At 37.4% G+C, this 22,773-nt stretch overlaps 1 protein-coding gene across 1 annotated transcript in view; it reads right to left on the reverse strand.

Moving 5' to 3' along the window:
- The window catches only part of ITGBL1 (integrin subunit beta like 1), a 278,369-nt gene extending 275,186 nt beyond the window's left edge, over positions 1 to 3,183 (reverse strand). Inside the window, exons 1-2 of the mRNA XM_037065790.1 lie at positions 2,886 to 3,183; positions 1,368 to 1,585 (exon numbers count right to left, since the gene is read on the reverse strand). Coding sequence (XP_036921685.1) covers positions 1,368 to 1,585; positions 2,886 to 2,983 — 316 coding nt within the window. The 5' untranslated portion in view covers positions 2,984 to 3,183. The remainder of the gene's footprint in view (positions 1 to 1,367; positions 1,586 to 2,885) is intronic.
- Positions 3,184 to 22,773: the final 19,590 nt, after the last annotated feature.

The following is a 22,773-nucleotide window of genomic DNA, read 5'->3' on the forward strand; positions in this document are numbered from 1 at the left end:
GAAGTAGGAGGGAGGTGGGGATCCCTGGGCGGGAGGGCTGGGTTGGGAGTATAATACAGAAAACTGTACTTAAACAGTAATTAAATAAATCTAAAAAAATGTATTCAGAACTCATGATATTGAAGATCCCTGCCAAAGGCAATAAAATCCAGAGAAGCTAGGTGGCAGTTGAATTTGAAATGAAATATTAAACAATACTTAGCTTTCATCCCAAGGGGCTACCCTTAATTATACTGCAGCTTATGGGCCCGATGAAGTTAAAATAACACATTGTGGCATTCACTATTTTTAAATGGTTGAGCTGCAACCTTCACAAGATAAACAAACCACATAGAAGCACCTGTGCTCCTCTGAATTACTTATATGACTATTTTTTCCACTGCCTAACAGTCTGCCTATTAAGTATTCCCTCTATGCTCTTTTAGGCCCAGGTGCCAAGAAAAAAACATTTTGTTATAAACTCATTCTTGATCTCCACATGTTAGTGTTGGAGTCTTTATTCTTAGCTACATTGTGGGTAAATAAGCTGTGGTTTTTTTCCTACGAATATGCCAAATGCTGGCTGGAATGTGCTGTGTTATCCTCTCACTAGCAGAGTGCTTGTATCACTTACAATGACTTAATTGAGGTTCTTGGCCTTAAGTAAATGGCATATTTAGGTGGAACTAGAGGAGATGGGGGGAGGGTGTTCTCTTCGAAGAAATACCTTGACCCTTTCCAAAATTAGTCCCAAATCACTCCTTAAAACTGTGCAAGGAAATGAATTTATTTTTGCTCCACCCTTACAAAATACCAAGTTTCACTGAAGCTAAAGATTTCAAGCTGCTAAAATAATACAAAAGCCATTGCTTCTAAGTAAATATGGACCTACTTATTTTTTCCTTGTCACAGTTCCTGATATGCAGTTATATCTGTGAACTATACCCTAAAAATAAGGGGGCAAATAAGAGTTCAAAAACACACTCTGCCCTCTAGAATTTAGGGAAATATGTCCCTGTATTGCCTTGGTTAAAATAAAACACAGGCTGCAAATATTGTGACCATTGTTAGTGGTTGGGGTAGAAGAAAATAACTTTTTTGTGAGGAAGTGGAGAAGTTGAGTCTGTAATAAGAAACTAAAATACAGGCAAGTGAAATTTATAATTAAGTGATTAAGTCTGAACCCCAGGGTGGAGGAAAGTGTTATAATACAATTCCAGAACCCTCACAGATGGCAATAACTTCTAACTTCCTTGATGGCCCAATGAGCAAAGGACTGTCCCTACCCTTCTCTCCCTGGGGGAAATGGCGGAAACTCCAGAAGAAAGTGTTTCCCTGCTCCCTCACGAGCTGGTGTGTCACGGAGAGGAGATAGCGTCCTCCCTTACCTGCACAGGTTCTCCCGTCGTAGGTCTCGCAAGCCCACTCGTGGCATTCACACAAGGGCCCAAAGTACACTCCTGGCTCCTTCACGTGACAGATGCAGACCCCACAGTCGCACCAGCCCCGGCCGTGGCACAGAGCAACCCCTGGAGGCTGCCCGGGAGCCCGGCACCGACGCTCTGACTCTCCCTGGGACAGTCTGCATGTGGCACCTGACCCGCTTCTGCATGGGACGACAAACCATAACAGGGCCACAGTCAGGGACAGACACTGCTCCTACTTCTCTGAGCCCACGTTTCCTCCCAGTTGGAAACATAGAAAGGCCCCACCTTTCTCTGGGGACCAACATCCTTTTAGAGATGCTTTCTTAGCCCAGGCAAGCAGCACCACCCACTGGCTATCACCTGAGAAATGACTATGACCCAAAGTGTCTCAGCAATGACCTTCTCACGTAGGCCTAAGACCATCTTCCATTTGGACAGAGGTAATCCAGCCCTTGAAAGTTTCTCCTGAATCTTTTATGCACACTTAGATTGGGTACAAATTATTGCAAAGTATGACAATTTGCTGACTTTTCAGTCCTTTTTGAAAAGTCTCATTATTATCTGATGGCCAGGGGCAGTTATTTTATGAAAAAGAGAAGGTGAAATATAGAAACAGTTATATATGTTATGAAAGCATAAAGCATAATGCTTTCTTAAGTTAAATTAAGCAGTGCTTATAAACTATACTTTAAGAGTTTAGCTTTGCAGTGTGCCTCAAAGCCTCTTACAGAATGTAATACAAAATATAAACAGACCCATAAAATAATTCCGCTTTATAGGCTCTGAAAATTTATAGATATTCATAGATAGAACTATGTTTAACTTATGGCAGAAATTCCTCCTGCCCCAACTGAGTAGCTCAATTGTTTACAGCATCATGCCACTACACCGAGGTCATGGGTTCAATGACCCATCAGGGCATATACAAGCATCAACCAATGAGTGCATGAATAAGTGAAACAACAAATTAATGTTTTTCTCCCTCTCTAATCAATAAATTAAAAAAATTAAAAAATATTTTCTGCCCTGGCTGGTGTAGCTCAGTGGATTGAGCGCGGGCCTGCGAACCACACGATCGTGGTTCGATTCCCAGTCTGGGCACATGCCTGGGTTGCAGGCCAGTTCCCAGCAGGGGACACACCAGAGGCAACCATACATTGATATTTCTCTCCTTCTCTCCTTCCCTTCCCCTCTAAAGATAAATAAATAAATAAATCTTTAAAAAATATTTTCTGATATTTTTTGGCATAGGAGGAAATATATTCAGTGATTTTATTTTTCTGAAGTACAAGAAAAAGGACAGAAGAGAAGTAACACACAGCATAGATATAAGGAAAGGAATAGAAACAAGTTGAAAACAGTTTATCCTGGGTCCAACTTCATTAACTGCTGTTGGCTTACGGTAACTGTCCTGCAAGCTTAAGCTCTGCCACTCAAAGCAGGGCAGGTTGGTGTTAAAGAATAACAAACCAAATTTACCTCAGAGACTGCGAGAAGCTTTGAGGAACAGCTGACAGCCCCACGAAGAGGAGGGATGACGCCAGCAGCAAGAAGTTCCTGAAGCCTGCTGGATGCATGCTGAGCTCCGGGGCTGTGGAGGCCAGCAGAACTTCTGCAAGGTGGGGCTCACAGGAGGGTGAGGTGCCACCAGCAGATGGCTGGGCAGACGGACCCACAGACACTCAGGCACTCAGGTCCGAGGCTCTACCCAGAGCTGCAAGTGCCTTGATGAGCTGCCTGGGAAGATTTGGGCAGCAGCACTGCTCTGGGCGGAGTGCTTGTGCCAAACCCCTCAAGTGGAGAGTCTAGGCAGGAAAGTAATTAGAAACAGTTGTGCAAGCAGATGGTTTATTTTGACATTTAAAAAGAAATGTCCTGTTCACAGGCCCCAGAAATATTTGACAGGAGAATATTTGGGCTGGCTGATATTGAAGGGACACATAAACCCCAAAATATGAGGGTAAGGGGGAGCCTAACAATGTCAGCATGTCGGCATGAATGCTCGGGTGAAAAGTAATTCACCGCATGCATTTTAAGAAGCACTATTTGGAGCATGAGTTGTGAGGGACAAACAAAATTGACAAACAAAACTTTTGGACTTTTTCCCTTTCTTTTAAATTATGATTTTTCACTTCTTAAGCCTTTAAAAAGTGTATCAAGATTCTAATTATTTGAGCCAGTTCATCACACCACATTTTTTCTTGACTTAGACAGTTCAAACTGTGGTTGTTCCAAATACATCACATTCTCCTCCATGAATCAAGTACAAGGAAACAAAATAAAATATCTAATTACAATATCAGTTGCACTGAAAACTAATCAGTATCATTTATTAAGGACCTACTATGTGTCAGTCAATATATTATATCTCTAATTGTAAAGATAACCTCACAATTGTCTACTTATTTAGCAAACATGGATTTAGCATCTGTTAGGTACCAGGCTCTGTGCCAAGTAGAGAGGACACAAAAGGGAACTAAGGAGACAGGATTCCTGCTCTTGGAATCCAGTGGGTTAGTAGACATTAATCAAAACAAAAGCACAAATATAAAAAGACAAAGGGTTGCAAATGCAATGAAAAATGAGTACAGTTACTTCCCGATTAGCTACAGGTAACTGATCTAATCAATATGGTGGCATTTGAGCTGATGGATGAAGGATAAATAGAAGCATGTTGGGGATAAATAGGGAAAAGGTAGAAGAGAGTAGGGAACCATCTGTATCCCCAATTTAAAGATCAAGAAACTGAGGGCAAAGAATGACTTATTGTTCAAAAGTAACTGACTTGCTCAACATCACACAGGAAGTTAAAACAAGATTTCAGCTAAAATCTGTGGAAACCCCACACACTGTCTGATACATTGTTGGTCATTTGGGAAAACTGTTAGGAAGGGTTAAAGGAAAACATTTTCCCTTTGCTCTAAGTGTATTAGATACAACGGTTCCTCATGAATAGAACCATCCATGCTGTGATTTTATGATCTTAAAATCAGAAATAAGCTATCCCAGGATGAGATTTCTCTCTGTCATTTATATCAACAGACATAAAAGAACACCTCCAACTTTTGCCTGCTGGGTCAAGAAGGCAAATGAAAGTCCTCTTACCAGAGCCCACCCCTTTCCTCTCACTTCCTGAGTCTCCATCTGCACCAGAAGGGGCTCTGCCTTGGGCATATCCCAGCCCACATGGTTAAGCTTCCTCCAAATGACTGGCCCTTTGTCAATACTCAGACTCAGGCTGGATCTATCATATGGTAGACATATGGGGGAGAGGTGCATAGGGCAGAAAGGGGTCAGGAGAGGAAATCTTGGAGTCCTGGTTTAGACAGAGTTCATGGTAGGTTCCCTGGATTATATGAACCTTTCATGTTGTGGGGAGAGAGAGTGTGACTGGAGAAAAAACAGAGAGAGTCACTAAACCCGTCATACTCAAAGTAGGATCTATAACCAGCATTAGCAGCAGGACCTGGGAACTTATTAGAAAAGCAGTGCTCAGGTCCCAATCCTAGACCTACTGAATCACAGGGTGCATTTCATCAATACCCTGAGAAACCTAGTTGTACATCATAATTGGAGAAGGTTTGCAAAGCCCAGGGCTGAGGGCTGAGGCCACCAGTGCCTGGATCTAAACGTGGTGCACTAACTCACAGTTCAAGTTCTGATATCATATTCGTTCCTAGCCATGTGTTTCTATCCTGTGAGGACGTAGGAATAGGCTCTACCACCAGTGTCGAAAAACCTTGGTGACTCAGAGAATATGGGAATAGTTGAATGATAGCATCACTTCCAAAGCCTCACTAGGAATTTGCACTGAAACCATTTTAATAAATGAGTCATGTATTACTTTTACATATTTTCTGAGGGGAAAAAGTATCATTGTGAAATTGGTACCCAATGTTTTGAATATTTCTTTCATGAATTAAAATAAGTTTTTAAACTTATGGTATTTTCATACAATGTGGTGGGCAATGAGGAATATTATCATTAAGAGTGTGCCAGAGTGGCTCTGGCCAGGTGGCTCAGTTGGTTGGACTATGGGTGGGTTCCATACACCAAAAAATTGCAGGTTTGATCCCCAACATGGGTTCATAGGGGAGGCAACTGATCAATGTTTCTTTCTCTCTCTTTCTAGCCCTTCCTCTCTCTCTAAAAATCAGTAATCATATCCTTTAGTATATATTTTTTTAAAAACCAGTGTACTGCTGTGGCATAAAGATTGAATGTACTGGTGACTGAAAGCATTTAAACTTTCAGGTCATTATATTGCTGTGATTCAGAAATAATATTCTCAGTAAGTTGAAATAGTTTTATTGTGACTGGTGCTGTAGAATGTCTTGGATCCACAAAAACTCTTTCAAAATTAAAGGACTAACTTAAAAATAGCTCCTTTTAACCACTTTGTATTTGTGTTTTAGTTTTTCTGCCAAAGGGAAATACCTACTATCTCCCTTCTAGTTTGCAAAAACTTCAAGAACACATATTCTAGTCAAAGCAGATATAGAGCCTAATTGCTGAGTGGAGGACTCTGAGTTCCTCAGTAACCCTGAAGTTCCTGTGACAGCTCGGGAGCACAGTGGAGGGGGCCTAGGAGGACCCCCCAACATGTGAAACCAAACTCAAAGGAATGGAAAATACCTTAGTCTTTGAATGTAGTCCTTGACTCCTCAGGTCACAAAATCATAGAATTACAGGATTCAAGGTATTTTTTTAAGTTCATCTAATCCAGCCTGGCTGAGTAGCTCTGTTGGTTAGAGCATTGTACTGATATGCTCAGGTTGCAGGTTTGATCCCTAGTTGGGGCATGTACAAAGAACCAACCAATGAATGCATAAATAAGTGGAACAACAAACTGATGTTTCTCTCTCTCTCTAAAAAAATACGTAAAATTTGTTGACAATATACAATGCAACTGCCAAATGATAAGGTAGACTCATCAACAAAACAAACATTAAGAACACAATTCTTTCCAAGATGTTTAAGATGTTTCTTTCTAAGAACACAATTCTTTCTCTGATGTTTTCATACCTTAGTTTCAGACCTACTCCATAGCTTCAATGAAAATCTTTTAAACTATAATATATGTGTACCTCAGTCCCATTATACTCCCCAAGTTATTTCACACTTCTCAAAATAAACATTCTCATTTCTATCACTTCTTCCTTCTGTATTACAACTTCAAGTGTTCAACTCTTTATCCAACTCTCATTTCCTGAGGGTTCTTGTTTGCTATGGGTGCTTCTGTAAAGAGTAACATGTGAAACTAAAACCATAAATTAGAAGTTGTCTAATGTGTGTGGAATTGTTTTTTGTTTTTTTTTTTTGTAAACTCTTTTACATGGAGGGCAAGAAGAGTCCAAAGAAAGTTAGGCCACTCTGGATGTGTAGGTAGAAGATTTAATAAGAGGATTTGTTAGAAACTGCCCTGCCTGGTTTCAGAGCTGTAACCCCCCATAGCTAAGGCTGAGTAAAAAGACCTTGGGACCATAAGCCACTAAGGAGACAAAGCTTATCTGCCTGGCAGGGGCACTGCCTCTGCCCCTTTTTATTTCACCCTGCTTGGTTCCCAGCAGATGTCTGGTTAGACAATGACCAGTAAGATTCCTCAAGGGAGGAATGACCTAAGATAGGCACTGCCATGATGTGGCCCTTAGGGAAGGACATGGGGGGCTACAGACAAAGGGGTTGATGGACCCTCGCCTCTCGGCTTTGACATAGCCTGAGTCCTCATTCTGTCTGTAAGAAGTCTCCTAATTTCTTGGCTACCTTATTTCCCCTACCTGACTGAAGCCTGAAACAATGATGGAGGTGGGTGCGGACCTGTTCTGGAAAGGGCAGGTTCTCCAGGGGCGATCAGGCCTAAGAAAGAATATATAAAATCCTGTAAAATATGCTTTGCTAAGAATGCCCTCAATTTTCTGACAAGGGTCCAAGCATGAAATGAGTTTGTTTCCCCAGTTTTGGCCCCTTAGCTCTCTGGCCCTGGCTCAGAATAAGCCCTCATAGTTCTTTGAATGTTATCTATTATTTGATCATTACTACCTGACAATGATTGATGAGCTTTACCTGTATTCCTGTGCAAACTGAACTCAATAAAAGCCCATTGAAGAACAGGCTCCTGGCCCTTCCACTTTGAGAGATTGGCCACCTTTCTTCCCCAAGCAGATCATGTCTTAGTAGATTTATTCTCATCTGTGACAAATGAGGGTGGGTGGGGGGCTCTGCAGGTGGAGCCCCTCCACAAGGATTGAGGCTTGTCTTTGGTAAAAAGATGAGATCTCCACACCCACCCACAGAATCTTAAAAGTTTTTATAGAGGCCTTAACTAGGTTCAGTCACATACACCATCAAGATGGTCTCAATAACATATTTTTCTCTCAAGGCTGTGTTCTTAAAAACTTTTCCCACTGTGGTAAATTGTGGGCAGAATATATATTTTAAAGAGAAGAAAGGAGGTGCTTTCTATTGCCTGGGTCTAACTCACAGGTTGGTACTTTCAACACTCAATTCATATACTATATTTCTACTGATATACTAATGATCAAATTAACTTTTTGATGTCTCATCACTCCAATAGTGGGCTTTCACAAGTGTTTTTTCCACCAAATACAAGTTGTTGTTGTTTATCTTTGTTCAATTTGATCTAGGTTTAGATCTTTTATCAGGTCAAAATTATTTCAGATGCTGTTTCTACATTTCTCTCACCCTTCAAAGAGTAATTATTATGAGTACATTTTCCCCATCTTTATCCAAATAATTTATGATGTAGTTTAAAAAAGTAAGCCAAGGAAAAAGCTTAAGTGAGAATTTTCTTAAAGACAATAGCAATCCTTTAATCAGCACATATTGAATAAGCAATGCAATTATTATCAGTGTCCTGAGTTGTCTGCAATCAACTTCTACCTTCATTGCATTCACAAGGATGCTATGAAAGATCACATCAGTTGTCTTGGTCATCTTAGTTTTCCAGTTAAAACTTGAATTTTCACATATTTTCTGCCAACACCTACAACAATGCCCCATACATATATACTTAATACATATTCCTTAAAAGAATAAGTGAATTAGAAATGGTACATTACTTGAATAGATCTATGAGTCAACAAAGAATTTAGGTTACACTGTGGATTCTGGATTACTTATCAGATGGCATTTATAAACTTTAGTATTCTCCTGACATCATGTAGATACAACATGATACTAAATAACGCCACATTATTTTTCTATATTTCCAATTTTTATTAATTATATCATTTTTACCTAATCCTTTTAGCCATAATTCTGAGTTATTTTTAATTCCTCTCCACAATTCACCTGGTTTACCCAGTAAATCTCTGACTCATATTGATTCTACTTCTTAGAAATCCATCCTCCCACTTAATCATCTTTCCTTTTACTTTTATTTGTACACCATTGTTATAGCCTCCCACTGGCCTCACTACCTTCAGTCTTATCCTTTTGTGTCTACCCTTACTCTGCTCCCTATTTGATCTAACATACAAATTTCATCACATCATTCCCTATTAAAATATTTTAATAGCTTTCATTATTTACAGCATAAAGATTAAGTCTTCTATCATTTCATACAAGACACTTTATGTATGGTCTCTAACTTCATAATGCATCCTCTACCCAGATCCCCTCTCTAGGGCCCATGCACCCATCCCCTAGCTGATGGCAGTATCAGCTGCTGATTCCTCACAGCTGCACCCATCGCCAGAAATTGTCCTGTGTGTCACGAATGGCCTCCACTAAGCCTTATCATTCAGATTCAAGACAGTCCCCTCATCTCCACTTGCAATAGTATTGATGTCCTTATATCCCCTCCTATATGGAAACTGTAGAACCGGCCAGTTTCATTACTGTGCATCATGTCAGCAATGCAAGAAATACTCAATAATTAAAGGCAACAACATGTGTGCTGTGTGAAGCTAGAGAAGTTTTTAGAATATTTATTTTATATATTTATTATTTAGGAGCATGTATATAAGTATGTATTTTCTCTTCCTCCTATCTCTTTTTTTCCTCCTTCCTCCTATCCTTCCTTCCTTGTTTCCTTCATTCCTTGCCCTATCTGAAACTGTTTTCCTGATCAAGCACCCATTATTTTTTGTCTTAGCAGCCCTTTTCAGGGTATAATATTATGTTTTCCCATTTATTTACCTATTGTGTAACCAACCGTTCTTCATTTAAATGCAAGTGTCATAAGCTCATGGACCATTACTCTCTTGTACTTTGCTATAACTCTAGTACCTGGCACAGAGTACAATCCCAACACATATTTGCTTAGATAATGAATGCGTGAATGAATGAACAAATGAATGGATGAGTGACTTTAATAGCTTGATATAATTTGATAAAATTCAACAATTTGAACTACAGTACCGTATTCCAGGTAAAATGGAAAGAAAGAATTAATACACTGTTACCAGATGAATTTAGGCAACTAAAATATATAAACCAGTAATAAAAATTATATTTGTCATGAAAAAACAAGAAAGCTTATCTAGAGTCAGACAATCATCAGCACTTACTAAACTCTGTCTATATGTGTGGCGCACCAATTGTTTAAACACTCAGAGTCAAGTTTGAAGTAAAAAGAAAAATCTCAATTTCACTCAAAACCCACTTGGGTAGTATTTTTTGCTAAAAGGATGCTTCCAGGTTTTCAAATAGTAAAAGATACACCAAAGCTTTCAGAAAGGCTAAGTATTCTCAGGCAGCAATAAAAAATCATTTTAAATTTCCAAGAAAAAGAACTTTTCAGCTGAGCTGGATCTGTGGAATAAAACGGTGTTTGGCTAACATCTTTTCCAGACATTAGTGCAGAACCTGAGGCATTTTTTTTCTCCCATGTAGTAAAAACACCTGGAAATAGTAGGAGCCTCTGGGATAAGAAATAATTTTCAGTCTACTGAATATTTTTGCAGTTCTAGTTGACACTGAGGGAAATTTTAGGAAAAAAATCCAGAAGTTGTTTACATTGACTTCGGGGGGAAAGAAATTTTATTTCAATATTATTTTATCCTAAGTAATAGACCCTTCATTCTTAAAGTGATGCTCAGCTGTTAATAAGTTAATAACAACTGGGAGAATATAATGAGAAACACACAAGTGGAGAGAATACTGAACTATTTGTTGAAAGAAGAATTTCTGATGCTAACTCTGTCAAACCATAACTGACTTATCTTGGCCAGGTTCCTTAACCTGCAGAATTTTAGTTTCCAAAGTGGCATAATGAAGGGAACATTAGTTCTCTCCAATTTTAATTCTTGTCTCTAAGATAAGGAATTAAATATACTTTCTCTAAGAAAATATTTGTACAAAGTATTCCTGTAATAAAGGGGGAAAATGTATATGTGTTTACATTTGCACATATATTGGGAAGGAAATGGTGAAAACTAGTAATTAGTTTTCTGGTAATGGGCATTTATATAGAGTTATTTTATATTGCATACATATTCAGAGGTTAAAAATATTTTATTCATGTGCATTTTTATTTGAACTCTCTGCTGGGGCCTTTCCACTACACTGGCTGATCTACAGAGTTGCACTTAGCTTCCTCCTCATGATAGAACTTTTTGTGCAGTGTATGCCATACACTATTAAGTTTTAAAATTTTATTCACACTGCCATTTCCATTATTTTCTCTCTTATTTCAACATGAGTAGAATCCATTCTCCATAAAACAGGGGAAAATAAGCTAGAGGGACTATTTTGAAGAAGAAAGATGCATGGTGACTTACATGCTAGTACCTATGTCAGAGGGCTTATCTTGAGTGTGTTGACTTAGACACTAATAAGAATGATAAGAATAAAAATAGCTTCTTCAGTAAATGGTGTTGGGACATCTGGATCAGTACATGCAAAAGATAAAACTAGACCACTAAATTACATCATACACCAAAACAAACTCAAGATGGATAAAAGACTTAAATATGTCTTGATTCCATAAAAATTCTAGAGGAGAACATAGGCAGTAAAATTTCAAATATCTCCTGCAGCAATATTTTTACCAATATACACTTTAAGGCAAGGGATGTAAAAGAAAGAATAAACAAATGGAACTACATCAAACTAAAAAGTTTCTGCATGGTTAAAGAAAACATCTACAAAATGGAAAGGAACCAACTGTAGGGGACAATATAATTGCCAATGGTAACTTGGATAAGGGTTTGTTCTCCAAAATATAAAAAGAACTCATATAACTCCACACCAGAAAGACAAACAATCTAATTTGAAAAAATGGAAAAAAGACCTGAACAGACACTATTCCAAGGAGGACATACAGAGGGCCCATAGACACATGAAAAAATGCTCAACATCACTAGCCACTAGAGAGATGCAAATTAAAATCACAGTAAGATACTACTTCACACTGGTCAGAGTGGCCATCATTAATAAATCAATAAACAACAAGTGCTGGCCAGGTTGTGGAGAAAAGGGAACACTAGCACATTGTTGGTGGGAATGCAGACTGGTGCAGCCATGGTGGAAAAACTGTATGGAATTTCCTCAAAAAACTAAAGATGGAACTGCTTCTTGATTCAGTGATCCCACTGCTGAAACTATACCCTAAGAATCCCAGAACACCCATTCAAAAGAACCTATGCACCCCAATGCTCATAGCAGCATTATTTACAATAGCCAAATGCTGGAAACAGCCTAAGTGCCCATCAGTAAATGAGTGGATAAAAAATTTGTGTTACATTTACGCAGTGGAATACCACTCAACAGAAAGAAAGAAGGAGCTCCTATCCTTCACAACAATATGGATGGAACTGGAGAGCATATGTTAGGTGAAATAAACCAGGCAGTGAAAGACAAATGACATATGATCTCACCTATAAGTGGAACCGAATCAACACAACAAACAAATGAGCAAAATAGAACCAGAGATTTGGAAATAATGAACAAACTGACATTGACCAGAGGGGTGAGGGAGAAGGTAATAAGGGAAAGAAGGGGAAGAGTCAAGTCAAGGAACGTGAATAGAGGACTAATGAACACAAACAATGGGGGGGGGGATGGCTGTGGGAATAGGGAGAGACAGGGTAGGGTTGAGCAATGAAGAAAAAGGCAAGACAACTTTAACTGAACAACAATAAAAACAAGATGACAATAGTGGTGTTCACTATTAGTGGTGTTCACTAAAATGCCCATATTAGTTAGGCATTTTCCCACAGTAATAGACAACTTATAAAACTGAAACTATAGGTATAAAAGATACACAAATTTGATGCAATTTGTTTGACTAGATAACTTGTTGTAAACATTCCCTTTTTTCATGAAAATTGTCAGCAACATTTTTTCATAAACAATGAAGAAATTCCATCTCATAGAACATTCCATTTGATATGTCTGTTAATCAATCTAGATAAAGTACTGTAAATGTGATATGAATTAAATTTCCTCAAGAAAAATGAGAAGGATAAACAAAGCCAATAATCAAAAAAAAAAGAATATCTGTGTAGCTGATTAAGAACTGAAATAATAGAGCCAGTTTTCGAAAAAACAGCAGTTAGTTATCTTGCTGGAGAGTACTAAGTCGATTGTCACTGCTTTCAACTCCTGCTTCTCTCTTGACCACCACATCAGAAATTACACTTTCCTTCTAAGCTCGGATTAAAATAGTCAAACCACTTGCTCCTTTAGTTAATTATGCTTTTAAATCTACTTCTACTTTGGGAAGTAAAGTCAAATGAAGTTCCATATTCAACAATTCTTAGAAATATAAATGTCTTTAAATAGTTCTTGGTGTACCGAGAAGGTATTGAACACAAGTGACAAAATTCATTTCATTGTTTCATAATTGTCATATTTTTTATCCTCACTCAAGGGCATGTTTATTTATTTTAGGAAGAGGGGAGAGGAGAAAGAAAGAGACGCAGAGAAACATTGATCACCTCTAACCAGGGACCCAACCTGCAGTTCAGGCTTGTTCCCTGACGGGGAATCAAATCTGCAACATTTCAGTTTGTGGGATGATGCCCAACCTACTGAGCCACACTGACCAGGGCATAATTGCCAATTTTTAAAGTTTACTCTCTTTCTTGGGCTATTTACAAATGTCTGGATATAACTGTGAATAGAAAGAGAGAGCATATATTTCCTTCAGTTAATAATAAAACTATAGGCATGACTGGTGTGGCTCAGTGGATCAAGTGCTGGCCTGAGAACCAAAGGGTTGCCAGTTTGATTCCCAGTCAAGGCACATGCCTGGGCTGCAGGCCAGGTCCCCAGGATGGGGTGCATGAGACACAACCACACACTGATGTTTCTCTCCCTCTCTTTCTCCCTCCCTTCCCCTCTCTCTGAAATTGAATAAATAAAATATTTAAAAAGTTTAAAAAATAATAATAAAACTGTAAAGTGGAAGATATTAATTAAATAATTTTACTTTTATATTTTGATTTGCATTGTGTTAGGTCTTCCAAAGCATTATTGCAATCACTTAAATAGCTAAAGTTTTTTAAAGATTTGTTATGTAATAAATAATTGAAAAATCAATTCTCTCATGTTTATTTCAAACCTGTCATGTCAGTCACTTTTTATGCCATATTTCATTAAGTACAAGATGGTTTTCATTGTAAGACTCATCATCATTTTATGTGCCACAAAAAAAGAAAAAATGTGGCCAAGTAAACTGTAGCATACGTTTTTATGTTAGATTTTGTATTTCATACTTATTGAAAGATATACTTAAGGCCTATTTAGAAGTATATTTGTTTTTTATCATATCTCTATTGTATAAATATAAGGGTAAGCACCAGTTAAATAAATTGGTTGAGATATTCCTAAAACTTTTTTTGTATAATCTAATATTATTCAACTATTCAATTTAGAGTTCTGTGACTATGTTTTTTCATAATTCATAATCCTCTGTGTCAATAAGTGTTGATTCAGTTTCACTTAAAACAGTCTATAAAAGGTTTAAACCCCTTTTGAGCTGAGTTGTTAGCATACTTATAAAGGTAGCCAAATTTTGGTTTCAATGGCTGGAATTTTGCTAAACTCATCCAAATCACCATAATCTACACCAGCCACTGCACCTATTTGATTCCAAGATTCCTCTGCTAGTGTCTCTGGGATTTTATTTCAATAGGCTGACATTATTTTAACAAATTTCAAGATTAGAGCTTTAGATCTTTGTGCATCATCATGGCTGCCTGGCCAAAAGACATTGCAAGAATCCATTAATTGTTATTGATCTGATTTTAGATGTGTTAAAAATATGAACAAAATAATTACCTCTGAGTATCAGCAAGATGTGATATTGTATCTTAATTAATCCTATAACTTCATGAGGTAGAAAATATGTTGCTCAGAAAAGTCAGGCCAATAAAGCAAGATTATAATGCTATTAAATTATAGATAAAGTGTACATGCATAAAGTCAAATTTTGAAACAGAACTGGTCTCAGATTAAATTACAAAAAGGCATAATTTGTCCTGCACCCTTCCTTTTTCCATTTCAGTTACTTCTGGCTCCTTTCCTGCTGCTTGTTTTCAGGTAACTTGGCATTCTTGGATTCAGCTTGAATATTGCAGCATTTTCTTATCCTTCTTTTAGCAACATTCACTCATGTTTAGTCATTCAATAATATGTTCAGTAATTCATTCAAAAAATAATTTAGTTCTTATCTATTAATGCCATCAAGAATACCAGGTTTGATCAGAATGGCCATCATAACCAAATAAATAAGCAAGTTCTGGTAAGGTTGTGGAGAAAAGGGAACCCTAGTACACTGTTGTCAGGAATGTAGGCTGGTATAGCTACTGTGGAAAACAGTATGGAATTTCCTCAGAAAACTCAAAATTGAACTGCCTTTTGACCTGGCAATTTTATTGTTGGGACTATACCCTAAGAATCCCAAAACACCAAGTCAAAAGAACCTATACACCCCAATGTTCATAACAGCACAATTAACAACAGCCAAGTGCTGGAAGCAACCTAAGTGCCCACCAGTAAATGAGTAGATGAAAGAACTGGTACATTTATACAATGGAATACTATGCAGCAGAAAGAAAGAAAGAAAGAAGACCTACCCTTTGGGACATCATGGATGGATCTGGAGAGCATTATGCTATGTGAAATCCAGGCATTGAAAGAAAATACCATATGATCTCACATATAGTGGTACCTAATCAACAAAACAAACAAGCAAGCAAAATATAACCATAGACATTGAAATTAAGAACAAACTGACAGTAACCACAGGGAAATTGGGAGGGGATAATGGGGGAAAAGGGGTTAAGAATTGTCAGGAACATGCATAAAGGACACATGGACAAAGCCAAAGGAGGGTAGGATTAAGGGTGGGAAGTGGGGATGGCTGGTGTAGTGGGGGGAGTAGTGAGGGGAAAAGGAAACAACTGTACTAGGACAACAATAAAAAAGTAAAAAAAAAGAATACCAGGTTTGAGATACAAGAAAAATTATTTATAATGAAGTCAGACCCAAGGAATATTTCTTACATTTTCTAATATCTCGCATTACAAAAGTGGTAGTGATTCATATTTTATTTCTACAGTCAAGGATATTGTGCCACATGCTTCCATAATGTGTGACATCTTTCATTGAGTCACAAGTACAGAAATGAAGATACATGGCATAGAACCACCTTCTAGAAGAGACTAGTTAACCAGCTGGGAGAAGTATGGTCTATTGAAAATCTCAAATTGTTGATTCCTTAGCTTCCTAGCAAAGTCATGCGTGCTCTTCTCAGGATGGCCCACCACTGATGGGTTAAAAGCAGTGGTATGACAGCCCAGACATTTCTGCCTAATGTGATATCCAAGAGAAAATCACTGCAAGTTCTGCCCAGGGGCTAGCACAGAGCAATGTCAGGTCAGTGCAGTAGTAACATGGCTTTCTCTGCCCAATCATGCTTCCTCCCTTTCTTCTTTTTGTGTTACTCCCCACAAAAAATCTCCTGTACTCTTAATTCTACTCAACATTTACATAAACACATATGCAAATGTTTGCAAAAAACATTTGGAAAATTTTGCTTTTTTGTAATCCAATTCAAAGTCACTTCTATTCTCCTATCCTCCGTGTAGTTGAATCTTCAAGTTTTTTTAAAAATATATTTTATTGATTATGCCATTACAGTTGTTCTATTCCCCCCTTTCATTCCCCTCCACCCTGCACACCCCCTCCCCCACCACTCCTCCCCTTTATGACCACGTGTCTCAAGTTCTTTAGATTCTCTATTTCCCCATTATTCTTGCCCTCCCCCTATCTATTCTCTACCTACTGTCTATGCTATTTTCTGTACCTTCTCCCCCCTTCTCCTCCTCCCACTCCCCTGTTGCTAACCCTCCATGTATTCTTCATTTCTATGGCTCCGCTCCTGATCTAGCTGTCCTCTTGGTTTGCTTTTGTTTTAGGTGTGGTTGTTAATAACTGTGAGTTTGCTGTCCTTTCACTGTTCATATTTTTCATCTTCTTTTTCTTAGATAAGTCCCTTTAACATTTCATATAATAAGGGCTTGGTGATGATGAACTCCTTGAATTTGATCTTATCTGAGAAGCACTTTATCTGTCCTTCCATTTTAAATAAAAGCTTTGCTGGATAAAGCAATCTTGGATGTAGGTCTTTGGATTTCATGACTTGGAATACTTTTATCCAGCCCCTTCTTGCCTGTAAGGTCTCCTTTGAGAAATCCGCTGACAGTCTGATGGGCACTCCTTTGTAGGTGACTGTCCCCTTATCTCTTGCTGCCTCTAAGATTCTCTCCTTTATTTTAATCTTGGCTAATGTAATTATGATGTGTCTTGCTGTGTTCCTTCTTGGGTCCAACTGCTTTGGGACTCTCTAAGCTTTTTAAAGATCTACTTCAGTCTGTTTGTTGCTTTCAGTTTATATCTCTCATAAAGCAAAATCACATACACACTTAAAACCTATATAATCATATAACAAATGTGACCCCAATAAATTTCATTTTTTTAAAAAGATCAACTTTAGTTCAATGCCTTCTACAAGTCTGCCAAGTCTTTTCAAATCCTTAAGAAGAATCTTGGTAGTCTCAAATTATTTAAAATTTAAATCTTAGCTAATTCTTGCATTGTATATGACTGTCTTATCTGCCTTATCGGGCTGAATTTTTCTTAGCATCTTCAAGGACTCTCTCATAGTTGGCAGACATAATCGGTGCCCTGCACAGGCTGCCACAATTTCTGAAGCTATAAGTAGAGTTCCTTTGGCATACTCCCCAAACACCAGCACCTGCATATCTTCTTCAGGGAACTTCCCTCAGAGTATTTGACTACTTTGTCAACAAATGCAGAGTCAAAATTGCCTAGATGTTTACTTTTATTTCCTTACTCTCTCCCCTCCCCAATCCTCGCCTATCACTAAAAGCCATGAACCAGTGGCTATTGGATGAAAGCATCAAAAATTTGCCTAAATTTAGACATCTCTGAGGTATAAGTTATAATGCAGCATTCCCCTACATAATCCTGCTAAACACTATTTTCCATGTGCCTAAAATTGCACAATTGTATATATGTTTTTCCTCTCCCTGTCTTGCATTCTTCCCTTCCATGTTTGTCTCCTCTGGGGGCATTTATTTAAAATTAATTGCACACAAATATTTTGTTGTAGACTGCTCTGCCTGGTTTTAGGAATTGTATCTCAACCCCTTGTGGCTAAGGGCGAGGGACGACCTTTGGAATGCAAGCTGCAGGAGACAAAGCCTGTCTCTGGCAGCAAATGCTGTCTCAGTTTCCTCTCCCTGCCCCCAAAGCTTGGTCTGAAGTCAATGATGGGTAAGACCCCCTCATAGCTGGGCGGGGGAGGAGTGCGGGGTGGGGCAACCTAAGCCAGACTGGATCACTTGAGAGGCCTTCATGGAAGGACTGGGGGGGAGAGGGGGGCTGCAACAAAGAGCAATGGACTCTCGACGCCCCTCCCCACCCATGTTCTCTGGGAGAAGTGCTTCCTGGCTCTAATCCCCTTAAGCCTGAATACCTGTTGGGGAGGGGTGCAGCTCCTTGCCTTGCTAGAGCATGTCCTGGGGGAAAATCTGGCATCGCAAAGACTTGCTGATAAACCTGTGAAATCTGCTCTGCTAAGAGTGCTTTCATTCATATGATAAGGGTCCGAGAGGAAATGAGTATGTCTCCCAAGTTTCTTCAACTCTCTTCCTGACAGACACTGACTCAGACTAAGCCCTCAGATTTCTTTGAAATATTATTTACTGTTTGATCCTTGCTGTCCTGTATTCCTGTGTATTACAACCCAATAAAAGGCTATGGAGGAGGGCGCCTGGGGCCTTTTTCTCTTCGGAGAAACTGGCCACTGCTCACTTCTCCTCCCTAAGCAGATCATGTCATATCTCTGCCATATTCATTCTCATCCATGGCACTCAGGGGGACTTACGGAAGTCGCCCCCACAATATTTATCACAAAATATGCTTCTGGAAAATTCAAAGTAAAATAACATTTAATATACTTTCTGTGTACTGCATGTAGCAACTACCATTTTATGTAGGATATATTAGTTTGAACCATATAAGATTGCTGTTATTTTACTGTTCATGACCTATAAAAAATGGTCAGTTCCAGTGACCTAATAGTTGTGACTCAATATTGAATGACTGACCAAGAGAAAATAAATTACTTAATTTGGAGAAAAAGTTAGGCTAGATTCAGCAACTGCCATTGTAAATAATACTATATAAGCATATACACAAATACATGGTAGAATTCATGATGAGCGATCATTTTATATTCAATTGAATGTCACAAGTGTGGGAAATAGGCTTAAATCAAAGAAAAATATCTTTGGGAACTATTTGATGGTTTTTAAAAACAAGAAAACCATTGCCTGAGTACACATAGTCAGTTATAAAGATTCATTACACGTGGCTTGATGTTATATAAATACAACACTAAATTATGTTCATAATTCATAATTTTGTTATATAACATCAAAATTTACAGATAAAACATTTTATGAAAGTTTTTCACTGAATATTTTATGTAAGAAAGTCAGAATAATTTTTAATTTAATTTTATTTTTTTATTGTCCGACCTAGATATAGACGCTAAATTCAATAATGTCTGAAGGGTTTTTTTTAGTTCTTCAATGTGAGAATCTTTTGAAGACTAATGAGAACACACTTATTCAACACCATCCCCTATTTTATTTTCACATTAAAACAGGAAGATTTTGTTTCCTGGTGACTTAGTAATTAGACATTAACATGGCTGTGCTTTGAGATTTATTTCTGGTCAGGGAATGGAAAATTGTCAGTTTCCAATACACAAATATTGGTCTCACCCAAAGTACCTATTAGATCACAGGAAAAATTATTCACACAAAGCATTTAAATCTTCAACAATTGAGTTTGTGAACTAATTGGTATTTTTTTTAATTTACTAGACAAATACTGATTAAACACCTACTGGGCAAAAACATACTAGATAATGCAAAATAAGTATGCAAAGGCTTATAAGGTTAGGTTACTCTTTTTCAGAACTTTAAAATCTAAATGAGAATATTTACCATAATTGCCATAATTCTGAATAATGGTAATGAATTTCATGGTAAATAATTACCATGAAAGACAGTATGAAAAATAAGAATGGGTCTATAAACACTGGAAAATATTAACATAGAATAAAATATCAGGTGAATGTATTTGTCATATATTTCAGAAATTTTTTCAACTACTTGTGTTTTGATATATTCTAGCTGTGAACATCTCAAAGTAAAATTTTCAGGCTACCACTGGAGTCAAAAAAGTTAAATAGTTTTAGAGGTGAACCACAACACATATTTTTATTTATGTGATTCCAAATGTCTTCATTGTTTTTTTTTATTTTTTTCCTTTTATGATACATTTTCTCATTTCTCTTCTTTCTCTGTAGACATTGTCTATGAACAGAATGGCTATCAGGTTCTAAGAAATCTATGTTAGTGTAAGATTCACTAACTTTATAAAGTAACATGAATCTGATTTTACCTTGTCGATGTTTTTTTAGTTTTAGCTCAGACAGGTACATATACTTTAGTACCTGAAGGAATAATGTGATGTGAAATCCATGGACTTTCATAAGAAGCCTCACTACAATGGTACTGGGCTCAAGGATATTGTATTAGTCATCAGGCTGAACTACAACTCTTAGAAAAACAGATTGTACTCACACAACTGAACATGATGAGGAAAAAATATACCTGTCTCAAATTACATTTATAATCAATAATCAAAAGTAGGTTCTTAAGATTGCCAGTAATCATGCTACTTTTTCAGTCTGGCCATTCCCCTACTGTCCTTGTTAATAATTTCACAACTTATTTTTCTCAAACCTCCAAGACTTTCCTCCATCTTCACTCTCACTTTATGAGTTTCTTGTTTCACTGCTGTAAGAATAAAATCAATTAAAAGATAATTTCCACAAGCGTGTGCCACCAAACTTTCCTTTATTTAGAACTTACGTACCACCTTCTTTTGTATTAATAGAAATGAATTGATAAACTACCTCTGCTTCTAGGTCAGGCCACCCCTCCTTTATACACTGGATCCCATCTCATTCTTCCATCATCGACATGTTCTATACTCTGTTTTCCTTGCATCATCAAGTTTTCCCTGTCCACTAGATGGGCATGAAATATGCTATCACATTTCTCACCTTTTAAAAAAATTGTTTTTCCTCCACTTCTTCCATCAGTTCCACCTCATTTATATCTTTCAGTTTATAACAAAGAGTTGTCTACACATAATGTCTGAATTCTCATCTCCCTGGTTTCTAAATAATTGTGTCCATCAGGCTCAGTCTTGGTCTACTTCTCTTTTATGTTTTCACATAGAAAAGAAACATCCTAGATGACTTTACCCAGTCTCTTTACTGAGAATGTTTTTACTATTAATACAGCAGAGAGGGATGATTCATTTCCTTTAAGTTTATGTGCACTTCTACATATCACTTACATCCATTGGTTCATGGGATGCTTTCAATAATTAGAAGCCTAGTAAAAGGTGGTATAAACATTAATTCACAAAATTTCAGGTTTATTTCAGTAGTTGACCAATGACATCAAGGGGCCAGGTTCTTCTCTTTTTTGCTCCATCTGCTTCAGGCTCTTGGCTTGGGCCTCAGACTTGTCTCTTCATAGTCACCAGATGTTAACATCAAGTTCATGTCTCAGCAACTCACACAACATACCCAAAATGTCTCCAGGGGATAAAACATATCTCTGACTTAGGTTCTTTTTTTAAAGAGTGAAAAAAATCTTTCCCAAAAGCTTCTAGAACTTACATTTCATTAGTTGAAAATGTGTCACATACCTCTGTCTAAAGCAGCTACTGGAGATGAAAATAAACTTAACATGGCTGTTAACTGTAGTTGGTGATTGGCTTCTGCCCTGAGTAAACGGCCAAGAAGAAAGGAAACTAACTGGTCAGCCAATCAACAGTGTCTACTAGTATGTGTTTAGAAGGAATGTTTATAGAAATCACACAAATTTTTGCTAGAGAATTTTGGATTAGACTCACTCCAAAGCTTCTATATTCTTTCTTTTATAGACAAATACATTTCTCCACTTTTTCAACAATAATTAATAGCTATTTGTTGAATGCTGCTTCTTGCTAGTCACAGAAATGAATAAAAGAGGTCTTAATGCCTACCCTAAAGCAGCTGACATAAATTGAAAACTTTTTTAACCAAGAATTTACCTCTGACAATCTATTTATAAAAAGATTGAGAACTCCCAGGAAAAGTATAAACCTTTCTCTATAACTTACTCTCTGGTGTATAATGTTTGAATTGATGCTAGACAAAGAGATCTAAATAAATTTCCAATCAATTGTTTAATATATTATCTGAAGTGCATGCAAACCTCAAGTAAGTCTATGGTTTTAGAAATAGTTTTTCATTAAAGTATACCAATGTTAGAACCACTCAAAAATTTTTAAATGTATTTTTCTGTGTACCACATTAAACTTAGCCAAATAATAGAAACCCATAGGAATTCAGAAAGAACTAAATGCTTTTAAAATTCAGAAAGATAAATTTAAAAGACCAGACACCTCCCCTAGGTAAAGCAATAACAAATCTGGATACATAATGGGGAAAATAACAATGCCAATGGTGATCCAAATATTTAAATTTCTAACAATGACTTCTGCATAAAATGTAGTAAATATATAGAAGGAAAAATACATAAATTATTGACAACTATCACATTACATATCAATGAAAATAGGGCTGTGCTATTTTCAATTTCCCACAATGGCACAATTTTGCTAAGTCAATCATATGTATTTCTACATTGATTATTCTATTCTATTTCAGTATCCAAAGGCAGTACACAATACAGCAAATATTTCTTTATTAATTCAACAGATATTTTCTAAGCAC

The sequence above is a fragment of the Sturnira hondurensis genome, unplaced genomic scaffold (assembly GCF_014824575.4).
Source record: "Sturnira hondurensis isolate 20B ecotype Veracruz unplaced genomic scaffold, ASM1482457v3 Scaffold0016184, whole genome shotgun sequence".
Classification (NCBI taxonomy): domain Eukaryota; kingdom Metazoa; phylum Chordata; class Mammalia; order Chiroptera; family Phyllostomidae; genus Sturnira; species Sturnira hondurensis.